At 39.4% G+C, this 27,580-nt stretch overlaps 1 protein-coding gene across 3 annotated transcripts in view; it reads right to left on the reverse strand.

Annotated features, from left to right (window-relative positions):
- The window catches only part of trpm4a (transient receptor potential cation channel, subfamily M, member 4a), a 222,187-nt gene that overhangs the window by 16,953 nt on the left and 177,654 nt on the right, over nucleotides 1-27,580 (reverse strand). The window contains exons 27-28 of one of the 3 annotated variants that reach the window (XM_033643742.2): nucleotides 26,135-26,228; nucleotides 19,660-19,681 (exon numbers count right to left, since the gene is read on the reverse strand). The exons of 1 other annotated variant lie outside the window; for it this stretch is intronic. In XM_033643742.2, the coding sequence (XP_033499633.1) occupies nucleotides 19,660-19,681; nucleotides 26,135-26,228 (116 nt within the window). Of the gene's footprint in view, nucleotides 1-19,516; nucleotides 19,682-26,134; nucleotides 26,229-27,580 lie in introns of those variants that run through there. One more of the 3 variants, XM_078161183.1, reaches the window with a different exon arrangement.

A 27,580-nucleotide genomic window follows, 5' to 3' on the forward strand; every position in this document is an offset into this window, starting at 1 on the left:
CTTTCAAAGTTTTAGGAATGAGCACCATGAGCTGGACAGTTTGGTAAATGTTATACTGTCGTGTGTGTGACCACACACACACACACACACACACACACACACACACACACACTTCACTCTGACACACAGACAGTCAGAGTGAAGCTTTTGTTATGCTAATTAATGAGAGCTGCAGCTGACACAGAGAGCAAAATGGGTTGAAAGTTTCTCAAACTAGTCCTTCCAGTTCCCAAACAGTGGGTCTGATCTTCATGACAAATTCCTTCACAAGTAATGTTCACCAGGGGTAGAGCTGTAATGTGTGCAAGTTTGAAAACGCTAGAATAAACGGTGTAGGAGCAAATATTTTTTGAGAGAGAGAATTTGTGAAAAACATCATCTTACATTGAAAGGGCAATAGTGCACTTCCTGTTGGACTTAGGTCAGGGGTTGCAGCACGAGATTTGTAGGTCTTGATGACATGAACAAGCTAGTTTTGGTTTGGTCTTTCTAAGTGATTCCTACCGGTCGCAGCGGGCATTTTAGTGTGTCTAGGTGGCACAAAAATCGTCAGGAGGTTTTGTAAGACATCACCTGGAAGACGCCATTAAATCCAAACCATTCAAGTAATGAAAAAGTTATACAGAATATTTGATAAGGACGTGTTGATCTGTGATGTGTGTGAGTTTGAAGTTTGAAGTTTGAAGGGGAAAGTTGTATCGGGCTGGCAAACAAAGTGGTCTGATTCACCCGGCCACTCTTATCCTCACTTTCAACGGACAGAAGAAGATCTTCCAGAAAGTTAGTGAGGCGGAGAAATTCTTTGAGGAAACGATTAAACCAACGCTGTATCTGTCAGTAAATGATGAGGCGGACTGGAGTTGAAGGAAGTGCACATGAAGCAGTGCGTAATTGGAAATGGAAACAAATATAACTGATCTACTATGGACAATGGACTGGAACTTGACCCATGATTTTGATTTTGATTTTGGATTAGAGAATGGCTTTTGGACTCAGAGACAATTTCAAGTGGATGCACAATCTGTGAAGAGGTGAAGGGACAGTGGTGAACAGAGAGAGCGCAGACTGTGCGCAAGTGGAAACGGATCAAACATGATTTACCCTGACATGAAAAAGTTGGAGGACTCATGATAAATCTGTGTGGTACAGAATGTAGACTGAATAGGTCACTCATTAAATGGAGGAATGGTTGTTTAGATCTAAATTTGGGTAAACTATGGGTGATTATTAAGGGAAATATGATTTCATGTTTTGCAATCTAGGTTAAATTGTGTTCAATTCAGTTCCGGTGATGACGCAGCACTGAGAGGACGTGCAGCACCTGGCTCCCACTCCAAACATTTCTAAAAACATTTATTTGTGGAACTAGTCAGCCAAGTGTGGTTACAGCTCTTCGTCCAAAGACAAACAAACATGTCTAAAAAAGATCAGAGCATATGGACCAGAGGAGAGCAGTGACGGCTGCATAACGCAAGTAACGTTACTGAACCTCAGCATGGCGCAGCTAACCTAGCCACTGTGTCATCGGACCATGTGAGTGACAAACTTGTTGAAGACATTACCAGTAAAGTCGCTGCGGTGCTTGAGGAGAAACTGTCTAAATTCTCTGAGACACTAGACTCTATCACCACACGGTTAGAGAGAGATGATCGCCATATGGAGGAAGCTGAATGCCGTATTTCCACAGCTGAGGATGACATCTCCACCATGAAATCACAGCTACCTCGGGCCGAGGAGACTATATCCATGCTAACCCAAAGAATTGAGGATCAAGAAAACCACAACCATCGCGGCAACATCAGGATCTTTGGGCTACAAGAGGGGACTGAGGGACTACAGCCCATTGTTTTCTTTGAATCGTGGCTCCCTTCTGTGCTCAGCCTTGACACTAAGAGGGGGACCATCAAGCTGGACAGAGCTCATCGCACACCTGGCTGACCGCAGCCAGGTAACCGAGACAAGCCCCGAGCTGTGGTGATCAAGCTGCACAACTACACAGACAAGATTAAAATACTTGCAGCATTTAAATCCAGACAGCCTCTGGCTCATGATGGACAGGAGTTTGCCATTTGCTCCGACTTCACAGCAAGTGTTATTCAGCAACGGAGATGCTTCAACGACGTGTGCGGCCAGCTGATTAAGAAAAAAATCCGGTTTCGTATGGCCTTCCCTGCTACACTCACTTTCACATGTGGAGAGAAGAACTTTACCTTCAAAGATGCAGGAGAGGCACAGAGTGTCGTGAACGGCATGGGACAGGTAACCCAGACACCGGAGTAAAAGGATTAAAGGTCGGTGATTATCTGATGTGGATTTGTGATACAGACTAGGCCTATTACAAGGTCCAAAATGAATTACTTAAGGATTCATAGCCTATAGATGTGTATATATATATACATATATATATATTTTTCTAATTTGATACATGAAGCCATCTGGACTGCAAGATATGATTTCAACTATTTCTCATTTTATACTCTGTTCTACCGAAGGTTTTGATGGCTGTGAGTTAGATTAAATTTAGTTGTCTGCAGAGTAATTTGTTATCATACAGAAAGATATTTAATAATACACTGAATCAGTTTTGGTTCTTGAACATATAGGCTATTTTTCTATTAATTTATTGTATGCTTTTTTTTTTTTTTTTTTTTTCATGCTTACTCAAATCAAGCCTTCAAAGTGATTATAAAATGGCGGAAGGTTCTCCTCCCAACTATAATTTAAATATTTATTAGGAATTATGAAGGTTGGGATTCTAGGTACCTCCTTCTTTTTCTGTTGTTTTCATATTTTTTATGTGTTTCTAGGAGATTTACTGAGTGTAAGCATGAACATAACCTATATGGGTCTTCAGTTTGTGGGAGCTGTGGAGGGATTTGCTACTTAGGGACTGTTTCACGGGAGGGATAATGGACTCTACTGCTATCCTTGTGACGTGGATTACAATGGTTCTTGTCTGGCCTTGCAGGCTTTGTCCATTCAGCATCACGTGTCTTAGTTTAGGGGTAATGAGGTTTTTTTCTTTTTTCAGTGTTTTGGGGATTCTTAGGGCCACTTATGTATTGTATTTTTTTTTTCTCCTCTCTTCCTTTGGGACTGTCCCTTTATCAATGGGGTTTTCAACTGGCACAATACAAGCTATAGTGTGTCTGATAAATTCTATATAATCAGAAGACTCAGTATTATCTTTTTTTTTTTTTCAATTGTTATATAAGACTATGAGTTCAACTAAAATAATTTCAATTAATGTAAAAGGGGTAAATCATGCTATAAAGCATAAGAAAATTCTAACATGGCTCAAAAAAGAGAAGGCAGATATCGCATTGCTGCAAGAGACCCATTTGACAGATACAGAACATGAGAAACTTAAAAGAGAATGAGTAGGCCAAATTTACTTTTCTTCATTTTGTTCAAGTCGGAGAGAGGCCGCAATACTTATACAAAGAAACACCCCTTTTGATATTGAAAAATGTGTAAAAGATGTGGAGGGGCGATATGTGTTGATTAAAGGTACTTTATATGGGGAGTCCATCATGATAGGCTGTGTTTATGCACCAAACGTTTACATGAGTACATTTTATTCTAAACTCACATCTGATGTCTTGTCTATGTTACCTCCTATCGCCATCCTGGGTGGAGATTTTAATTGTGTGGTAAATCCAGAGTTAGACCATAACCCACCTGTAAAGACTAAGGAAAGTGACATAAGAGTTTGCACACTATGCGTTCATTCTCCTGTGCATATATGTCTCTCTCCAGCCTTCCATGATTCTAATTCTTGCCAGTGGCGTCTTGACCCGTATCTTCTGAGCAGCCCCTCTTTCATAACATATATTAAGGAGCAATTTGAAGCCTATATGACATTTAATGATATTGGGGATATAAGCCCATCAACTTTATGGGAAGCTGCCAAGGCCTACTTAAGAGGTGCAATAATTTCATATAGTGCAGCTAAGAAAAAAAAAGCTCTTGAGGAACAAATAAGGCTGGAAAAAGTGCTGGCAAATTTGGAAGCCGAACTTAAACAAAATCCATCCAGCAATCTTTCTAGAAGAGTAGATGCTGCTAGATCAGCCTTGGACAAGCTTTTAACACAAAAGGCTGAATCTGCAATGTTTTATGCTAAGCACAGGTTGAATGAAATGGGGGACACGCCAGGCCGTTTACTGGCTTGTCTTGCTGCAGGGACACGTGAATCAAATGCCATCTCTTCTCTGGTCGACGCCACTGGCTGTAAACAATTCGAAACCAAAAAATTATGTAATATTATGTTGGAATTTTATAAAAAACTATATACATCAGAGTTTGATAGTACTTCAGAAGAGGTAGGTAGTTTTTTAGAACAGGTGAATTTGGTTTCATTGAAACAGGATGATAGAGATGTGTTAAGTAGACCAGTAACTAAAGAAGAACTATTTGAAACTATTTAATCCCTACAAAATAATAAAGCTCCAGGACCCGATGGCTATGGACCAGAATTTTATAAGAAATTTGCTAAACTGGTAACAGATCCACTTCTACGCATGTATACAGAATCTTTTGAAAGAGGATATCTCCCTCCAACTTTATATACAGCTAATATTATCCTCATTCTTAAGAAAGATAGGCCCGCTGATCAATGCGGTTCATACAGGCCGATCAGCTTAATAAACGTGGACAGTAAACTGCTCTCCAAACTTCTGGCAAGAAGATTGGAGATGCTGTTGCCTAAAATAATGAATACAGATCAGACCGGATTCATAAAAAATAGATTATCATATACAAATACAGTACAGGCCAAAAGTTTGGACACACCTTCTCATTCAATGCGTTTTCTTTATTTTCATGACTATTTAGATTGTAGATTCTCACTGAAGGCATCAAAACTATGAATGAACACATGTGGAGTTATGTACTTAACAAAAAAAGGTGAAATAACTGAAAACATGTTTTATATTCTAGTTTCTTCAAAATAGCCACCCTTTGCTCTGATTACTGCTTTGCACACTCTTGGCATTCTCTCCATGAGCTTCAAGAGGTAGTCACCTGAAATGGTTTCCACTTCACAGGTGTGCCTTATCAGGGTTAATTAGTGGAATTTCTTGCTTTATCAATGGGGTTGGGACCATCAGTTGTGTTGTGCAGAAGTCAGGTTAATACACAGCCGACAGCCCTATTGGACAACTGTTAAAATTCATATTATGGCAAGAACCAATCAGCTAACTAAAGAAAAACGAGTGGCCATCATTACTTTAAGAAATGAAGGTCAGTCAGTCCGGAAAATTGCAAAAACTTTAAATGTGTCCCCAAGTGGAGTCGCAAAAACCATCAAGCGCTACAACGAAACTGGCACACATGAGGACCGACCCAGGAAAGAAAGACCAAGAGTCACCTCTGCTTCTGAGGATAAGTTCATCCGAGTCACCAGCCTCAGAAATCGCAAGTTAACAGCAGCTCAGATCAGAGACCAGATGAATGCCACACAGAGTTCTAGCAGCAGACCCATCTCTAGAACAACTGTTAAGAGGAGACTGCGCCAATCAGGCCTTCATGGTCAAATAACTGCTAGGAAACCATTGCTAAGGAGAGGCAAGAAGCAGAAGAGATTTGTTTGGGCCAAGAAACACAAGGAATGGACATTAGACCAGTGGAAATCTGTGCTTTGGTCTGATGAGTCCAAATTTGAGATCTTTGGTTCCAACCGCCGTGTCTTTGTGAGACGCAGAAAAGGTGAACGGATGGATTCCACATGCCTGGTTCCCACTGTGAAGCATGGAGGAGGAGGTGTGATGGTGTGGGGGTGTTTTGCTGGTGACACTGTTGGGGATTTATTCAAAATTGAAGGCACACTGAACCAGCATGGCTACCACAGCATCCTGCAGCGACATGCCATCCCATCCGGTTTGCGTTTAGTTGGACGATCATTTATTTTTCAACGGACAATGACCCCAAACACACCTCCAGGCTGTGTAAGGGCTATTTGACCAAGAAGGAGAGTGATGGAGTGCTGCGGCAGATGACCTGGCCTCCACAGTCACCGGACCTGAACCCAATCCAGGTGGTTTGGGGTGAGCTGGACCGCAGAGTGAAGGCAAAGGGGCCAACAAGTGCTAAACACCTCTGGGAACTCCTTCAAGACTGTTGGAAAACCATTTCAGGTGACTACCTCTTGAAGCTCATGGAGAGAATGTCAAGAGTGTGCAAAGCAGTAATCAGAGCAAAGGGTGGCTATTTTGAAGAAACTAGAATATAAAACATGTTTTCAGTTATTTCACCTTTTTTTGTTAAGTACATAACTCCACATGTGTTCATTCATAGTTTTGATGCCTTCAGTGAGAATCTACAATGTAAATAGTCATGAAAATAAAGAAAACACATTGAATGAGAAGGTGTGTCCAAACTTTTGGCCTGTACTGTATATATATATTTTTAAATGTTTGTGGGTATCTGTTACTATGTTAAATGTATTTTATGTTGCTCTGAATTGAATCAATCCAAATAAGACTGAATAGAAAGTACACTCTGTTTGATGTCACATAAACTACCAAAGAAAGGCCTAAAAATGGCCCATATAAATGTAGTATTAGAAATAAATTAAATGAAGTGGAGGATATAATCGTGTCTAATAATTTTCATATTTTAGCTGCGTCTGAAACACATTTAGATGCTACTTTTGAGGATACATCGTTGATGATAGAGGGGTTTAATATTTATAGGACAGACAGAAATGCTTATGGAGATGGGGTTTGCATTTATCTGCAGCGCCACCTACCTGTAAGAATAAGGCATGATTTAATGCAATCTGATATTGAAGCTCTCTGGTTGCAAGTAACCTATACTCATAGGATGTGGTTACAGACCCCCCAGTGCTAATTCTGAATATTTAGACAAAATATGTGAAATGTTGGACTCTGCTTGTAGTACCAATTTTGAATTATATTTCATATAGTCTACATATGAATGTAGACTGGAAGTCTTTGTCCTGTCCAATGAGAAGGAAATGAACAGATGTATGTGCAGCTTCAGGGCTGTCTCAAGCGATAGATAAACCAACAAGAATCAGTTTTAATAAGGATGGCAGAAGAGTAGCAACTTGTATTGATCATCTCTATTTAAATACACCTGAGATTTGCTCTAAAGCTATATCTATGCCTATAGGATGTAGCGATCATAATTTAATTGCAACAGTCAGGAAAACAAAGGTGCTAAAGGAGGGTTCTAGAATAATTAAAAATAAGTCTTTTAAAACATTTGATGAGGAGAAATTTGTGAGAGATGTCTCAAATGCAAAGTTGTCAAATATCTTGTGGCTTGAAGATCCTGAAGCTGCCTTTAAGGTTTTTGATGACACATTAACAAGTGTCATAGATCATCATGCACCTGTGAAAAAATCCACAGTGAGAACTATTATTTGTGTATCCATCACTGGGTGTCACACTCCAGTATGATAGTAGTACCACAGTGATCTTTTCCACTTGACTTTTGACTTAGAAAGTACATTTGTCAAATGAAACTGACTTGACTGACTATTTTTGACTTAGAAAAACCAAACGGATCACAATAAAGGATTAAGACTAAATTGAACAGTTTATAACAGAAGGAACAAAACTGAACGTAAATAACAAAAACCAGTAGAAATGTGTTATTTTATGTTGTCAGGGACAGTTTCGTCTTTGGATTGTTTTCAGATGATGTTATCTTGCGAAACATTGAAGTAACTGTGTTCTAACTCACTGGCTCTAATTACACATTAGTTACAGTGGTAGTAGACTGTACTTAGACACTAAGGAGGGGATAACAGTGCAAACTTCATAATACAGCCCGGTTCCCCGTAGTTAGCGTGTACCTCCAGGAGAGCTAGGGTGTACTTACACACTAAGGAGGGGATAACAGTGCAAACTTCATAATACAGCCCGGTTCCCCGTAGTTAGCGTGTACCTCCAGGAGAGCTAGAGTCTACTTACACACTAAGAAGGGGATAACAGTGCAAACTTCATAATACAGCCCGGTTCTCCGTAGTTTGGCAGTACTCACAGGAGAGGGAGGCTATACCTAGACACTAGTTACAGGGAAATTAAGATCTACTGATTACTGATTACAGTTTGATGTGTACTGCATGTACTTCATGTACCTATCTATGTACTGTTTATGTTTTATGATGTTTTATTGTTGTAATTTTGGTTTGCTGCCTTCTTGGCCAGGGCTCCCTTGTAAAAGAGATGTCAATCTCAATGGGACTCACCTGGTTAAATAAAGGATAAATGAAATAAATAAAAATGACTGTACTTACGGAGTATGGATGAGAGGAATAGTGCCTGTCATGTGTTTTCTGTGTAATCACATAATAAAAACATTTTAAAACTCTGAATGACTCATTATTGTGGATTTATTACTGTGTAGTTTTTGTTTTGCCCTTGGATGACAGTACGAGACTTCCATAGATGTGCATTTTAGAGAGGTAAGTTTGCTACCAGCCAGCCTGTTATTAGCCAATTTCCATACTGTATACCCATTTCCCAACATATTATTTTTCCAAACCATAATGAATAGTACATCTCTGGAATAGGGGTGAAATTTGCCTGCTGACACTTAGAAAAACCAAGATTGTAACAATTGCAAAGAGCGAAAGGCTGTGCTCATATTGTACAGCAGACTATTTAATTTAATATACCTGGTACTTAAAATGATTGGTGGGGAAAAAAGACCAGGAGGAGTTACACTGTAAGTCTGGGCAAAGTAGGACATAATTGTACGGGAGTTACGCTCTAAGACGCAGCCTAGTTATACTGTAAAACACAGGGAAAGTAGCGGGGGAAAGTGAGCAAGAGTTACTCTAAGTTGGTGTAAAGTAGGACGTAATTGTACGGGAGTTACGCTCTCAGACGCAGCCTAGTTATACTGTAAAACACGGGGTAAATAGTAGGGGAAGTGAGCAAGAGTTACTCTGTACTTCTGTGGAAGTTGGTGTAAAGTAGGACATAAGTCAACGGGAGTTATGCGCTAAGAAGCAGCCTAGTTATACTGTAAAACATGAGGAAAATGGGGGGGAGTGAGTGAGAGTTACTCAGTACTTCTGTTAAATTAGGTGCAAAGTGAGCGGTAGGTACGCTCTAAGTCGTGGGCCGTATTATGTAGTGTTACCACAGATTGCCTTATCATCTGGTATTAAATCAGATTGGCAAGTTTATTTTAAATTAAGGAATTTTGTTATGAAATTAAATAGGAGAAAGAAAAAAAGAATATTATGGCAACATACTTAAGGAAATTAAACAGGATAGTAAAAGATTATGGAGCACGTTAAAGTGCCAGTGTGTAATATTTGGCATGGTTTATTGTCAATCTGAATCTGAATCTGAATATTCTACCCATTAATATGTTTATATCAGTGTATAATCGCTATAAAAAAAAATTTGTTTGGTTTTCGTAGCCTTATAATTATGCTTTTATATATAGATATAGCAAGGGCCTTGCTTTAGAGAGGTCGCCATCATGCGCTGCCATGTATGTACGGCAGACCAAGCAGACAATCCAGCCAGCCAGAGAACGCGTTTCGCGTGTATAAATAAACCAACGAAGACAGCGGAAGGAAGGAAGAAGGAGGAGGAAACAGCAGAGAGTGTTAGTAGTTCGTCGATAGAGAGTAGTGAAAAGTTTTTTTAGTAATAAAGTTTGCGAATGGACCACACCTACCACGCAACAGGAGAGAATGAACCCGAACCGTCATCTGCGAGGAAAAGAAGATGCAACTTCACTCCTTGTGATGCACTCTCTGCGGCGCTTTTCCTCCTGATGATATATCTCCCCAACGATGGTAGCACCGAATCCCATTCTGTGCATTCAGCCTCTCTTCTCGCCCGCTCAGCATCAAACACATGGAGTTCTTCATCTGTATGCTCCGGCTCAAATAGGTATGGCTCTGGATCTGTGTCCGCTACAAGAAACTCTTCAAAATCGTGTTCAAAGTCGTCCATTAAATGTCTGTACGAGACGCACCAGACTTTAAACTAACTCTAAATGTAAACTGGCCTGTACTTGTACAGTGGATTTCTAGTCTTTCGAACACTCAAAGCACTTTTACACTACATGCCACATTCACCAATTCACACACACAGTCACACACTGGTGGCCAAGGCTACCATACATGGCGCCACCTGCTACTTGGTAACCATTTACACGCATACCAATATTAGAGCCACTGGTTGAAATCCTTGCCCAAGGATACTTCGATATGTGGACTGGAGGAGCTGGGGATTGAACCACTGATCTTCTGATAAGTGGATGACGCATTGTACCGCTGAACCATAGCTGCCTAATGTAAACCTACCTGCGACAATGACGTTGTTTAAAGTGTGAGAAAATTCATGTAGGATGGGAAAGAGAGGTGGTGGTGGGTCAAACATACACAGGACTTTCATCCAGGAGACTGATGTTCATGTTCCATTTGAAACCAAGCGTCAACATTGTGTTTATTTTCATCTACATAACATAGTTATCATCACGTGACATATTTATTTAAGTTACTTAACAAACATACTTATTTTAACCTAAACCATATTCTTTTTCTAAGTAGGTATTTTTGCCTAAACCTAAAGTAACTGGTGAAACCTACATTTCCTGTGAATCGAGAAGTGAAAGGACACGTTGCATGAAACAAGGGCTGACTCAGGCGTCCAAGTTGCCATATTTAACTAGCTGGGAGTGAGAACGTGCTGGATGACCACTGGTTTTATGCTGCTGACAATAGCAGTAGCTGCTGGAGGCATTATGTTTTTGAAATGTCCTTCGGTCCGTCCATACGTCTGTCCCATCCTTGTGAACATGATATCTCAAGAATGCCTCAAGGAAATTTCTTCAAATTTGGCGCAACTGTCCACTTGGACTTGGTCATAGGTCAAAGGTCAAGGTCTTTGTGACCTCATCTGTCTCATTCTTATGAACGTGATATCTCAAGAATACCTTGAGGGTTTTCTTCAGATTTGACACAAATGTCCACTTGACCTCATAAAATGTGTTTTTGGCCATAACACAAGAATTCATATGCTAATTATGACAAAACTTCACACAGATGTCTAACAGGATAAAATAGGTCAATGGTCAACTTTGCTGTGACATCATAATGTTCTGTATAAACACTTTTCTGGCCATTACTCAATGTCATATCTCAGGAACAGAGGGGGGAATATTTAATCAGATACTTTATTGGTGACACTCATCTTGGGTGCCCACCTTGAAACTGTGCTGATTGTATAGATGCTCTGTGCTGCCAGTGGGAAGATGTGTATGAAGCATTCATGTTTTCACAGACATGGATGTAAACTGTAAGAGAACCTTGACTGGTGTGCGGAGGCATACAACCAGGAGGTGGTAATTCTAGCTGTCACCTAATACTATGTTTTGGCCAACAAAGAAATATAGCTATAGGCTAGGAGCCTAACAAAACTTATGTGTGTGAGAAGCTCGTGTTCAATGCACCTTGGTGCATGAAGGCATGGCTCTGCGAGTAGGAGAACTTAGATGATATTGCCTCAGTTGACTACACTAACCATTAACACTGATTAGACATCCATATAAAAGGTGGCACATTTTCCCTGTAAGTCCAGATCAAATAAGAACTTGCAAGAATAAGTCACCTGGGGTTGATTTTCTTGATGGAAGGCTATTGAAACCTATTGTGGCCCCAGTGATTACACATATAATGAATCTATGTCTGACTAAAAATATATGGCCACAGGGATGGAAAATTGCAAAAATTATACCAATACCAAAAAACAAAAAGTTGCAGTTTTCTGAGTCAAATAGTCAACCTTTAAGTTTATTGCCAATTCTAAGTAAAATAATGGAAAGAGTCATACATGAGCAAATTCAGTCATATTTTTCTTATAACAACTTATTTTCACCATGCTTATAGGGAAAAATACTCCACGGCAACAGCTTTGACCCAAATGTTTGATGATTGGTGTAATGATCTTGAGCAAAAGAAAATGATCGGAGCTGTTTTTCTTGATTTTTCTGCAGCTTTCAATATTCTTGATCATGAATTATTATTAGAAAAATTGAAATGTTAGGGGTTCTCATCCTCAGCTTTATTAACAATTAAAAGTTATCTGAGTGAAAGATGGCAAATGGTTTATTTTAATGGAAGTCAGTCAGATTTAAAACAGGTCAAACATGGAGTACCTCAAGGAAGTTGCCTTGGACCTCTTTTGTATTCTATTTTCACCAGTGATTTCCCCTTGGCATTAAATACAGCTCACATGGCAATGTATGCTGATGATACAACAATTTATTTAACTGGAAGAACTATTGATGAATTAAATGAAAATTTAAGTGAAGAAATGAAGTTGGTTTCAGAGTGGGTTAGCTGTAATAAACTTATTTTGAATGTACAAAAAACAACTAGTATGGTTATTGGATCAAAATATTCATTGCGTTCAAGTCCAAAGCTTGATGTTACAATTAATAATCAATCCATCAAACAAGTGAATGAAGTTAAATTACTAGGGATTACCATAGATAACACATTATCATGGGATATACATATTAAGAGAATAATAACTAAAATTGGAAATATTCTTTCTATGACTAGAAGATGCTCTAAAAATTTAACAACACAAACCACTAAACTGGTAATCCAAGCTTTGGTTTTGTCACACATGGATTATTGTACAGCTGTTTGGTCCAATGCCTCACTAGCCAACATCAGAAAACTGCAATTTATACAAAATACAGCAACACGTGTAATACTTTCCTGTGGAATGAGGACAAACATTTGTAAAATGCATGCCAGTCTCTGTTGGCTGGATGTTAAGAATAGATTGTCATATTTGTTGATGGTATTTATTAGAAATGTTATCACAACAAAGATGCCAAATATTTTTATAGAAAATTATCTTTTAGTTCAGAGACACATAATTACTCAACTTGTCATGCTAGGGGAGGTTATTTTACCTTACCCAGAAAATCTTCTCAACGTACAGTAATCTACAGAGCTATGAAGGACTGGAATGCTCTTCCTAATTATGTTATACAACAGAAAAACATGGTAACTTTTAAAATAAAACTAAGAGATTATTATTTAACTCAAAATTTCAACCATTAGTCACCACAGGTCATTTATACCTGTTCTCTGTGTTTGGGTCATGGCATATTGTATGACAGGATATACAGTAAATGTTTTGTGATGATTCAATGTGGGAGCTTGTAATTCAGATGTTCAGTGTTCATCTTGTGTCGCGTGTGTTCTATGTATGTGTATTTGTGTATTGGTATGTATTAACTATGTCTTGTATATGTATTGTCACTCATGAAGATGAAAAGACCCCAGGAAGAATAGCGGCTGCTTTGCAAAAGCTAATGGGGATCTCAATAAACTATACTAAACTAAACCAATAGGCCAGATGGTGGCGCTATAATTTAGGTCAAGGAAAATTTAGTTTTGAAAGGCCACCACCCTTGCACCTTATGTCAAACTGACTTGAAACTCGACACACATGGTCAGGTGAAGGGGTTCTATGAAAGCCTGAAAACCCTCAAGGTCCGGCCACTACATTGTCTGCCATATAGAATTTTTTGAAAAACACCATTTTGACATCTCCTCCGAAGGTGTAAGTCCGATTTGCACCAGACTTTCTGTGCTTCATCAAGGGATGAAGCTTTTTCAAAGTTATCAAAGACTTTTTGATATGCCATGGCGTTGTGATGATATTGACCAATGAACTTTAGGGGGGCATGGCTCAGCACATAAATGGAATTTACTCCTTAACCATCGAGCCTATTGTCACAAAACTTGTAGGAAATGTCGAAGTTTGATTCAAATCAACCGATAGGGGGTGCTACACATGCAAAAAGTTGATATCTCACAATCAGCCAGCGATATTTGTACGAAACTTGGTTTGCATCATCTTGGGTCATATCTCAGTCATTGTTCACAATTTGAAAATGATTGCTTGAAGGGGGCATGGCTTATTACAATAAATCTAAATTTCAAGACATTTCACATTCCATACTTCAAAAAATCATAATAAATCACCAGTGGGCCCTGCAGAGCTGAATTCTTTTTTAACACATCCACTGAATTGTGACAGACTTTGCTGTGCTGCAACCTATAGTCGATTCAGAAGTCCATCACTCTATATTTTTAAGAATATGTAAAAGTAATTAACATCTACATATCCAAAAGCCTTCATCTAAATGCAACCACCACTGCCACAAACATTCTTTGGATACTAGATGTCACATGTTTCAAATGGTGTTGAGATCTGTTCAACAGTTAGCTCACAGTGATATTCATTGTCTTGTTGTAATTTGTACTGTATGCACAACATTTTCTTTTTCATATAATTTTTAACCAAATGTCACCAAAATATTTGACAATATACCTGAAATCAGCAAAATGATGTGTGATTTGTTTCACAATTTTATCACCAATGCTTTAACTGTTTTTGATATCTCACTGTGTTTTACAGATCAACTAATGAACTTTTAAGGGGGCATGGCTCAGCAAATGACTCCACAACGTTAAGGCCAATCATCACAAACCGTGCAAGCAATGTCTTAAGAGGTACCAGGAACATATCCTGAGAGTTTCATTCAAATTGACCACGAGGGGGCACCACAAATACAAAAAGTGGGCATGCAGTAACACAAATCAGACTAGAAATCAGTAATTGATTGAATAATGAACCACATGTATTATTTTACTTGTGGTCAGTCAGTACTCTCAGTTAAAGGCAGCCACATCTGGAACAGTATACCATCAGTGATACTGGACTGTAACACATATGCCATATTCAAAACACATCTAAAGAGGTGGCTTATAAGTAACCAAACCTGTAATCACTGTTAAGGTGCAGTGCATGTTTGGACATATACGTATGAGCATGCAATGTGTCTTTTCTTCCTGTGTCTATTTACTATGTTTCTATTATGTCTCAATCAAACATGCAAACACTGTTAAGGTGTAGTGCTTGTTCAGGCGTGTATGTATGAGCATGCAAAGTACCGATCTTTTTTCCTGTGCCTATTTAATATGTACTTTATTATGCAATTGACAGAACTTGGATATAAGCACTACAGCACTTTAACCCTTATTGTCCAAATATCCTCCACTACCATCCATCATAATCACAACAAGAACAATGTACTGGACTTTGCATTGCTGCAGTCTCACACTCCGTCTTTACACCCCAAACAGTCCCTTCTCCCCCATCTGACTATTAATTGGTTGCACTTAAAAACAGGACATAAGCGTACACATGCATAATATGCAATATGACTTTTATGCCTCATTGCGCGATTTATACTGTTAAATTGTGATTGTTATGTTTTTATTTATTGTAATTGCTTCATCTATAGTATGGTTAATGCATTTACTTTTTAGGAACTTCTGCCTGCACCATCTGGTGGGGGGGACTAGCAATGTAAATCAGCGCTTGGCTGCAACTGGACACATTTATGTTTTTATTTCTATGAAAATGTTCATTAATGTACACTGTCCCCCTTGAGAAATAAATAAAATTGAAATTAAAATTAAAATCGGTCAATAGGGGGTGCCACAAGTTCCAAAAAATGCAATGGCCTTTGACAAAATTTAGCCATAAATCAATGAGGGTTTTTTCCAAACATCACCAAACTCTGTGGACTTTTTAATTTTTTTAATCAAGCCATTAAAGCATGTCCCCAAAATGTTCCTGCAGTTGTCCAATAAGAAACCACAGTGCTTCCAAAGAAGAGCGTGGCCCAATAAAGATTTGGACATAAATGAATATCTGTCTGATTGTCATAAAACCTGTTGGTAATCTTTAATGCAGGTGTCCTGAACTGTCAAAGGTCTTTATTCTACCCAGCTTTCAAGTTTTAAATGTCCATGCTGGCTTGAACCCCAGAATTGCCGCTTGCAGCTATATTTCCTTCTTTGTCACTCCTCCCACATTATAGTCATTGGACCCATTCTTAATATAAAATACTAATTTTTGCAGCTTTTAAAAGTCTGTGACCATGCAACATATTTTATCTCGTAAATACTGATAATCATCTCACTAAATCCACTTTGCATACATATTAACAAGGCACTCTGTGGTCACATCAGGGCTCAGACCTCTAAAGCTCCTGTGTGTAAGATCTGAAAATTTCAGACTTTGGCAACTTCAGGTGGTAGGATGATACAAACATACAAGAGCAGAAAGCAATGCATACTGGCACAACAGTTAAAAAACTTATGACTTAGCATATTATTTGTCCCAATTAAATGCGCCTCAAACAATATACAGCTGAAATTTGGAAAAAAAAAGTAAAACAAATGATAAAAGAGCAAACACGACACTCTTTAAAACAATGACCTTGAGTCAACTGTGTATGTGTGTTTGTGTGTATGTGTGGCATCAAAAAATAAAAATAAAATTTGGCATTATGAAAGGAAATACTGGCAAAGAAAAAAATTCCACTGAAAATTAAAACACGGGCACAAACAATTAATTTATCTTTATATGTTTTGCATTCCAATGTGATTTCAGTGACTGTCTTCTAATACTTACTTCATGCCACTCACTTTTTGAGTATCATCTTGACGTAGAATTCCGACATTTAGTCATACAGTCCCTGACAAAAGTCTTGTCGCTTATCCAAGTTGTAGGAACAACAAATAATAACTTGACTTGTAGTTGATCAATTGGAATCAGAAATGGCTTATATGAAAGGCAAAGGCCTCTAGATTATGCTTATTATACCAAAATAAAGTTGTGCATCATTCACTGAATTTTATCATTTAATTAGGACAGAAAGGTCAGATCTTGCTTGGACAAAAGTCTTGTCGCATACAAAAATAATGTACTGTAGAAATGATACTTTATTTTGAATACACAAACATGCTCCAATGACATCAGAACATAAAGTCATGGTGCCTTGGAAAAAGAATTAATATCGTGTATGACTCCCATGAGCTTGGAGGACTGCATCCATACGTCTCGGCAATGACTCAAATAACTTATTGATGAAGTCATCTGGAATGGCAAAGAAAGCAGTCTTGCAGGACTCCCAGAGTTCATCAAGATTCTTTGGTTTCATCTTCCAAGCCTCCTCCTTCATCTTACCCCAGACATGCTCAATAATGTTCATGTCTGGTGATTGGGCTGGCCAATCCTGGAGCACCTTGACCTTCTTCACTTTCAGGAACTTTGATGTGGAGACTGAAGTATGAGAAGGAGCACCATCCTGCTGAAGAATTTGCCCTCTCTTGTGGTTTGGAATGTAATGGGCAGCGAGAACCTCTTGATACTTCAGGCTGTTGATGTTGCCATCCACTCTGCAGGTCTCTCGCACACCCCCATACTGGATGTAACCCCAAACCATGATTTTTCCTCCACCAAACTTGACTGTTTTCTGGGTGAATCTTGGGTCCATGCGGGTTCCAACAGGTCTTCTGCAGTATTTGCGGTGATTGGGATGCAGTTCAATGGATGATTCATCAGAAAAATCAACCTTCTGCCACTTTTCCACTGTCCATCCTTTCTGCACGCTGTGGGCCTTGGCAAATGCAGCACGATTCTTTTGTTGTCTTCTGTTTAATGCTGGTTTGTGAGCAGTAATTCGGCCATGGAGACCATTGCGTGAGAGAATTCGACAAACTGTTCTGGTAGATACAGGGGTTTCTGGTGACCAGTTCTGATGTAGCTCTGCTGCAGTTGAAAAAGGGCTGGCCCTGGACTGCCGAAGCAACAAACGGTCCTCTCTAACAGTTGTGTTACGGGGTCTGCCTGACCTGGGCTTGTCATGAACGTCACCAGTTTCTTCAAATCTTTTTTTTATCCTCTCCACTTGACGTTTGGATACACTGAAGATGTCTGCCACCTCAGCAGCAGACTTGATCTTCAGGCTCTTGATGATCAGCACTTTGGTCTGTGGTTGAATCTTTGGCATGTTGTCAGCGGTCAGGTTGCACTTCACATGAAGGTCTGGTGTGCTGGGGTTCTTTTTATACACACCTGGGAATGTGTTAATTACAGTATTTGTCATAGGTGGAGCTCTAATCTGTGATTGGTTGAATCGTTTAAAGACACGACAAGACTTTTGTCCAAGCAAGATCTGACCTTTCTGTCCTAATTAAATGATAAAACTCAATGAATGATACACAACTTTATTTTGTTATAATAAGCATAATCTAAAGGCCTTTGCCTTTCATATAAGCTATTTCTGATCCCAATTGATCAACTACAAGTCAGGTTATTATTTGTTGTTCCTACAACTAGGATAAGCGACAAGACTTTTGTCAGGGACTGTAAGGTATGAAGATCAAAACCCAACATTTGCAAAACATCATAATGTTAATGTCCACACAATGTGAAATTTTAATGTTGTTAGTGATTAAAAATATTATCAATCAGATATTCATTCAAACCTTGAACACAATGAGTAAGCTCTTTGACCCCAGTAAGCCTCTGGCTTTAACGTGCATCTACAGCAGTGGCTTTCATGCGTTTACCTGGAACTCCCACACAGCAAGTCTGTTTCTCTCTGCTGGTGTTTTTTAAATAGGGCCTGATGTTAGCTATGATAGCTGACATTATCTGACAGTAGCTGATGACAGCTCTGTTCCAGCGAACCCCTGCCAGACCAGCATAACGTCAGTTAAAAGTTAACTTTAACCAGCCAGTTTATAAATTAAAAACCATAACCACACATTTTTACATATTAAAAACCAGTGAAACAGACTTAATGTACTTGCTGTTTGAGAGCTCCAGGTCAACTTATGGAAGACCCAATTACCATATATGGTCCTTGCACCTCCCCTCAAACTCCTCCCATCCAAAGACAGAAGTTTAAAAGTGAAAAAAAAAAAAAGCTGTCAGCATAAAACTAGAATTACCGCCTGGAAGCTGTATGCCTCCGCAAACCAGTCAAGTTGCAGTTACAGTTTACATCCATGTCTGTATAGAGTCATTTGTAGCTATGACAGTAGACAATGCTTCAAATCTAAAGGTTGCTGCCAAGAAGCTACATATTCTAAAACATGGATGCCTCACATCTTCCCCTTAGCAGCACAGAAGATCTATATGTTCAGTGCGGTTTTAAGGTGGACACCCAAGATAAGTGTCATCTAAGTATCTGCTCAGATGTCTCCCCTTCTGTCTCTGAGATATGACGTTGAAAACATTATGATGTCACAGTTAAGTTGACCTTTGACCTTTTGGCTATAAAATGTTGTCACTTCATCATTTTATCCTATTACACATTTGTGTGCAATGTTGCCATAAATAGTGTATGAATTCTTGACTTAAGGCCAAAAACTGTTTTGTGAGCTCATTGTGATCTTGACCTTTCACCACCAAATTTTAAGCAGTATATGGTTGAGTGTGGATGTTTGTGCCAAATTTATTCTCTCAAGGTGTTCTTGAAATACTGCGTTCACGAGAATAAAACAAACACAAGGTCACAGTGACCTTGACCTTTGACAACCAAAACCTAACCCGTTTATCATTGAGTAGAAGTAAACATGAGTGCCAAATTTGAGGAAATTTCATCAGAACACATCAGTATGCAAAAATAAATAATTATAGTCTGTTTTATTTTTCCAGTGGAATTGTTTTCAATGCCAATGTGTCCTTCTGTATTGCCAGAATTTATTGTCATAGCCAAAATTTGTGTCACAGCTGTAGCTCCATATGACCCTGGAGCGCAGGGAGTCACCTTGGAGACAGTGGAGTCAAATCTACAATAGAAGAAAAAACAATAATCAATATCAAATGAGATCCTTCAACAAGACAAAAGATTAATTATCCGTGGTGGCAAAGAACACAAAAACAATTCAGTCTGATCCAGATGCTACAGACACAGCACCTCTGGAAGTATGGAACTAGAACAGTCTCAAAATGAATAAGTGCACACAGAAATTAATAAATGCACAAAAAAGGATTCACAAATGTATATTCACAAATTGTGTATTATATATGTATATATATATATATATATATATATATGACTCAAAACACAAACACATTTTCAATGCACACAAAAAAAAAAATTCATTCCATATATAAGTAAAAGAAAATCCACATATAAACAATAAGATTTATAAACATGTTTGTGATGCACACACAAATATTTCTTGTTTTACATATGTGCAATTGAAATTCACAAATGTACGCATGTAAAAGTATTTGCAATTTTCATCAAATACATATTTGGAGGTTGTTACATTGATATATGATATATATACAAACCCGCATTTACAAAGTGCTTTTAATTTGTAAACTTCCCTGCATTTGTGTGTGCGAGTTTTGAGACTCCCCTGACGTGACTCAATTCACAAATGCATTTTTTCTAAGAGGGGATTGTCTGCAGCCAATCATATGTCTTACTCCAACTGATGAAAGCCGCATATGAGGCTGACCTAATGTAAAACAAATGAGATAGAACTGCTATAAACAGTACTTTAGCAGAGTGTTTACTCACTATGTATGTTACCGACAGCCATCGTGAATTCGTAAGTTGGGGTTGATGCGGTTGCTCCGAGTTTCCTAGTTGTAAATCCGACCTCAGGGTGCGTTTGAGTTTAAACTTCCGACTGGGAACTGTGTTTAATCATACATAGTGATTAAACATTCTGCTAAAGTACTGTTTATAGCAATTCTATCTTATTTGTTTTGCATTAGGTTAGCCATACCCATAGTACTGTTAAATTTTTATCCGTGGGCATGTTGCTACACTGTCTGTATGTGCAAAATGCCACATAGAGCGTTGTTATCAACTGATATTGCTAACAGTGGTGTTGGGAACATAAATTTGGGCTTCACACGGAGGCACCAAAATGTTAGGATTTAAATTCGGGCTTCACACAGAGGCACCAAATATGTTAGGATCAACATATTTTTACCTCACACGGCGGCCCCAAATATGTAGGGATTTAATTGGCTATCGGAAATAATTAATAATTATTAATAATAATTAATTAGTCATGTTAAATAATGTGACTTAATTAACATTAAATCACCTCGTGGGGCACCATTCCGTAAAGGGAAAAATGATAGCCAGTTAAAGATATCAGTCTCATAAACTAGGCTATTCATTTTGAGTTTGATTAATAATTAAATTAATGACAACGACCAAAATTAACGGTAATGCCTGAAGGATTTCAGAGTTCTTGACGCAGCAGAGGTTGACTATTCATTCACTCTTGTGCAACAAGACAGCAGGTATGATTCCAAAGAATTATATTTATGCACAAACTAGCAAAGCAAACCAAAACACACAAATTCTAACTAACTATATACAAGCTTGGTGTGTATATGTGTGTGTGTGTGTGTGTGTGCGAGAGAGAAAAGAGAAAGACAAAGGCGGGTGTGGTGATCAAAGAGCCGTTTGGCCTACAAAACAAAATGGCTGACAACAGAGAACTACAAGATGGCTGAATCAAAGCTGGCTTCAGATCGGGGAAGGTGTTTGTCTGACCGTGTGGTCAGGACAAAGACAAAGGAAAAGAAGCGGGAACTTTGAGATGCCTGTTTGGGTGTAGCTCTGTTGAAAGCCTATTTGTTAATGAGTCTATGTGAGTGTGATATGTGTTGCAAACGGTCTGGATTAGTGCAGAGATTGTTTAGTTGGGTGCAGTATTAGCAAACTAAACACTTAGCTTTGGTGAAGCCAACTAATCAATGACCTAACTGCAAATTATCACAATAATAACTCAATGACAGCATTAAATCACATACAAGTTAAACAGTCTTGCTTAGCCTGTAAAGCTGTAATATGCTATGCCCAGTTGTTACGTTACCGATCCTTGAATGGATGGGAGAAAGAGTCACTTGGTGGTGTACTGCTTTGTTAGCCAACAGAAGAAGCCAGGGAAGATGGTTCCAGCTGCAGTCTTTGTTGTGTCCTTTGTTCCAAAGGTGAAACTCCGAGGAAGCTGGTCGCTCAGGGTTTAGTAGAGTTAGACGCTGGGTGCTAACTCACTTGGTTCTCTTCGTTGCTGGAAAGCTAGATGCAAACCTTGTGTTTGCAAAAGAGTCTATGATCAATTGCCCCCCCTTTAGTGGTTTGGGGCTATGGAGCAAGGGTCTGGGCCTCTGCTGTTCCAGGCCCAGCCGGAAAGAGGTGTGAGCTGCTCCGCAGTTGGAGCAAGAGCTCTGAGCTGTTGTAGCTCCAGAGCAAGAGAGAGAAGGCTTGGAGGGAGCAGACCTTCTACAGAGTTTGGTGACATCACAGAGAGGCATGTCACTGTAACAGTACTGTCCAATCAAGTTGTGAGACTTGTGTCTCACTGAGGTGTGAGGTGAGACCTCCTGGAGATGGGTGTCAAATAGCTGTCTTTGTTTGGAAAACAAAGAGCATGCAGAGGAAAAAGCCTTTAAATCTCCAGTTTAGATTTTACCAAATGACAAAACATCTGTGGTCCTGTGAATCCCAACAGTGGCTACGGCTAGCCCAACGGTAGAACGGTAACGTCCATGTTTTTTGGACCTAAAAGAAAATCGGCCTGAGGTCTTTTTAACATCATGCCGGAGGACTACAGTTGAAAATTAGCCTTTGGCTAACACCGGCACATTTACAGCAATGTTCATTAATATGCACTGTCCTCTAAATAAATAAAATGAGAAAAAAAAATTCCGACTTGTCCACCGTTGTCAACTAGAATGCAAAAACTGTTGTCAACTCGGAGGTGACGTCGTTCCCACTTCCGACTTCTGACCTCCGAGTACAAAACGAACACACCATAACTCCCACCTGCGCATGTTTTAATGACGTCATATAACACCCCTCGTGGGGAGGCACTCATGGGGAGACATCTGATTGGCTGCAGACAATCCCCAAGAAAAAAATGCATTTGTGAATCGAGTCACGTCAGGGGAGTCTCAAAACTCGCACACACAAATGCAGGGAAGTTTACAAATTAAAAGCACTTTGTAAATGCAGATTTGACAATCCATATATCAATGTAACAACCTCCAAATATGTATTTGATGAAAATTGCAAATACTTTTACATGCGTACATTTGTGAATTTCAATTGCACATATTTAAAACAAGAAATATTTGTGTGTGCATCACAAACATGTTTATAAATCTTATTGTTTATATGTGGATTTTCTTTTACTTATATATGGAATGAAAAATATTTTTGTGTGCATTGAAAATGTGTTTGTGTTTTGAGTCTATACATATATATATATATATATATATATATATATATATATATATATACACATATATATATATACAGTACAGGCCAAAAGTTTGGACACACCTTCTCATTCAATGCGTTTTCTTTATTTTCATGACGATTTACATTGTAGATTCTCACTGAAGGCATCAAAACTATGAATGAACACATGTGGAGTTATGTACTTAACAAAAAAAGGTGAAATAACTGAAAACATGTTTTATATTCTAGTTTCTTCAAAATAGCCACCCTTTGCTCTGATTACTGCTTTGCACACTCTTGGCATTCTCTCCATGAGCTTCAAGAGGTAGTCACCTGAAATGGTTTTCCAACAGTCTTGAAGGAGTTCCCAGAGGTGTTTAGCACTTGTTGGCCCCTTTGCCTTCACTCTGCGGTCCAGCTCACCCCAAACCATCTGGATTGGGTTCAGGTCCGGTGACTGTGGAGGCCAGGTCATCTGCTGCAGCACTCCATCACTCTCCTTCTTGGTCAAATAGCCCTTACACAGCCTGGAGGTGTGTTTGGGGTCATTGTCCTGTTGAAAAATAAATGATCGTCCAACTAAACGCAAACCGGATGGGATGGCATGTCGCTGCAGGATGCTGTAGTAGCCATGCTGGTTCAGTGTGCCTTCAATTTTGAATAAATCCCCAACAGTGTCACCAGCAAAACACCCCCACACCATCACACCTCCTCCTCCATGCTTCACAGTGGGAACCAGGCATGTGGAATCCATCCGTTCACCTTTTCTGCGTCTCACAAAGACACGGCGGTTGGAACCAAAGATCTCAAATTTGGACCCATCAGACCAAAGCACAGATTTCCACTGGTCTAATGTCCATTCCTTGTGTTTCTTGGCCCAAACAAATCTCTTCTGCTTGTTGCCTCTCCTTAGCAGTGGTTTCCTAGCAGCTATTTGACCATGAAGGCCTGATTCGCGCAGTCCCCTCTTAACAGTTGTTCTAGAGATGGGTCTGCTGCTAGAACTCTGTGTGGCATTCATCTGGTCTCTGATCTGAGCTGCTGTTAACTTGCGATTTCTGAGGCTGGTGACTCGGATGAACTTATCCTCAGAAGCAGAGGTGACTCTTGGTCTTCCTTTCCTGGGTCGGTCCTCATGTGTGCCAGTTTCGTTGTAGCGCTTGATGGTTTTTGCGACTCCACTCCATGGCCACTCGTTTTTCTTTAGTTAGCTGATTGGTTCTTGCCATAATATGAATTTTAACAGTTGTCCAGTAGGGCTGTCGGCTGTGTATTAACCTGACTTCTGCACAACACAACTGATGGTCCCAACCCCATTGATAAAGCAAGAAATTCCACTAATTAACCCTGATAAGGCACACCTGTGAAGTGGAAACCATTTCAGGTGACTACCTCTTGAAGCTCATGGAGAGAATGCCAAGAGTGTGCAAAGCAGTAATCAGAGCAAAGGGTGGCTATTTTGAAGAAACTAGAATATAAAACATGTTTTCAGTTATTTCACCTTTTTTTGTTAAGTACATAACTCCACATGTGTTCATTCATAGTTTTGATGCCTTCAGTGAGAATCTACAATGTAAATCGTCATGAAAATAAAGAAAACGCATTGAATGAGAAGGTGTGGCCAAACTTTTGGCCTGTACTGTATATATAAATCCCCAATTACATTTGTGAATCCTTTTTTGTGCATTTATTCTTTTTGAGACTGTTCTAGCTCCATATGGAAGAGGTCTCACAGCCCGTTCCAAGCCTGGCATTACACAACATTTAGTTATTATTATAATATTTTCATTTCATTTAGATGCTGATTTCATCACATCTTAAAGGGCCAGTGTGTAAAATGGGTTGAAAACAGTGAGCACTCCAAAAAAACTCCGGTAACACTCCAGGGGGTAAAAGACTCCGTCCCAAACTCTGACTCTTCTAGCGTAACAGACACTTCATACACACATACTTGTTTACCATACCAAGTTGGGACCCCCTCCCCTCTCTGCTCCAACAATCTCCAGCCCGCATACTGACTGACAGCGTAGCCTGTAAACAGAGCTCAGCTGTTTATTTAGCCTAGCAATATCTCTGGGCTATAGTAGCTGCAATGGACGACTTTGAACGCGATTTTGAAGAGTTTCTTGTAGCGGACACAGATCCAGAGCCATACCTGTTTGAACCGGAGCATAGAGATGAGGAACTCCATGTGTTTGATGCTGAGGGGGCGAGAAGAGAGGCTGAATGCACAGAATGGGATTCGGTGCTACCATCGTTGGGGAGATATATCATCAAGAGGAAAAGGAGTGAAGTTGCGTCTTCTTTTCCTCGCAGATGATGGTTCGGGTTCATTCTCTCCTGTTGCGTGGTAGGTGTGGTCCATTCGCAAACTTTATAACTAAAAAAACTTTTCACTACTCTCTATCGACGAACTACTAACACTCTCTGCTGTTTCCTCCTCCTTCTTCCTTCCTTCCGCTGTCTTCATTGGTTTATTTATACACGCGAAACGCGTTCTCTGGCTGGCTGGATTGTCTGCTCGGTCTGCCGTACATACATGGCGGCGCAAGATGGCGACCTCTCTAAAACAAGGCCCTTGCTATATATATATATATATATATATATATATATATATATATATATATATCTAAAAGCATAATTATAAGGCTACGAAAACCAAACGAATTTTATTTTATAGCGATTATACACTTATATAAACATATTAATGGGTAGAATATTCAGATTCAGATTCAGATTGACAATAAACCATGCCAAATATTACACACTGGCCCTTTAAATAATTGCTCAGTTATCTCATCACATTATAATAATAAAATCTTTCAAAACTTCCAATGAACTATTGAATACAAAAGTTTCCTTCATGGGATTATGATTAGGTGTTGCAGTTTCTTGATTGTTTGGGAAAGGGGAAAAAAGTCTTGGTTTGGGTAAAATGAATAGACATCTGTCAGACAAGGCTCTGTGGGAGAAAGCCAACAAGGAAAATTCTCCAATGTGCTTAGGTGTCCAGTGACTTTACCTCTGAGGACAGGAGGGGGGCGGCCAGCTTTTATCAGATCACTCTGAGACAGAGCATCCGTCATCCAGGAGAGGGCACTGCAGCAGTACTCCAGCTGGGATAGAGAAACACACACAAGGCTGCTGGATGAGTGCTGAGGCAGGCAGAGCCAACAGCTGCAGGGATACTCTACACACCGTGCACACACACTCTACAAACAGACAGTATATACCCATATCAATCTACCAATACATGCAGATTGTACACACTGAAACAAAGCAACACCTATTGTTTTTTGTCAGAATAGGTGGGTGCTTCTTATTCGATCCGGACTTACAGGGAAAATGTGCCACCTTTTATATGGATGTCTAATCAGTGTTAATGGTTAGTGTAGTCAACTGAGGCAATATCATCTAAGTTCTCCTACTCGCAGAGCCATGCCTTCATGCACCAAGGTGCATTGAACACGAGCTTCTCACACACATAAGTTTTGTTAGGCTCCTAGCCTATAGCTATATTTCTTTGTTGGCCAAAACATAGTATTAGGTGACAGCTAGAATTACCACCTCCTGGTTGTATGCCTCCGCACACCAGTCAAGGTTCTCTTACAGTTTACATCCATGTCTGTGAAAACATGAATGCTTCATACACATCTTCCCACTGGCAGCACAGGGCATCTATACAATCAGCACAGTTTCAAGGTGGGCACCCAAGATGAGTGTCACCAATAAAGTATCTGATTAAATATTCCCCCCTCTGTTCCTGAGATATGACATTGAGTAATGGCCAGAAAAGTGTTTATACAGAACATTATGATGTCACAGCAAAGTTGACCATTGACCTATTTTATCCTGTTAGACATCTGTGTGAAGTTTTGTCATAATTAGCATATGAATTCTTGTGTTATGGCCAAAAACACATTTTATGAGGTCAAGTGGACATTTGTGTCAAATCTGAAGAAAACCCTCAAGGTATTCTTGAGATATCACGTTCATAAGAATGAGACAGATGAGGTCACAAAGACCTTGACCTTTGACCTATGACCAAGTCCAAGTGGACAGTTGCGCCAAATTTGAAGAAATTTCCTTGAGGCATTCTTGAGATATCATGTTCACAAGGATGGGACAGACGTATGGACGGACCGAAGGACATTTCAAAAACATAATGCCTCCAGCAGCTACTGCTATTGTCAGCAGCATAAAACCAGTGGTCATCCAGCACGTTCTCACTCCCAGCTAGTTAAATATGGCAACTTGGTCAGTGGCCCAACACTATAAACCATGACGCCCGAGTCAGCCCTTGTTTCATGCAACATGTGTCCTTTTACCTAAAGTAACTGGTTTCACCAGTTACTTTAGGTTTAGGCAAAAAATACCTACTTAGAAAAAGAATATGGTTTAGGTTAAAATAAGTATGTTTGTTAAGTAACTTACTTAAATAAATATGTCATGTGATGATAACTATGTT

The sequence above is a fragment of the Epinephelus lanceolatus genome, chromosome 18, assembly GCF_041903045.1.
Source record: "Epinephelus lanceolatus isolate andai-2023 chromosome 18, ASM4190304v1, whole genome shotgun sequence".
In the NCBI taxonomy this organism is placed as follows: domain Eukaryota; kingdom Metazoa; phylum Chordata; class Actinopteri; order Perciformes; family Serranidae; genus Epinephelus; species Epinephelus lanceolatus.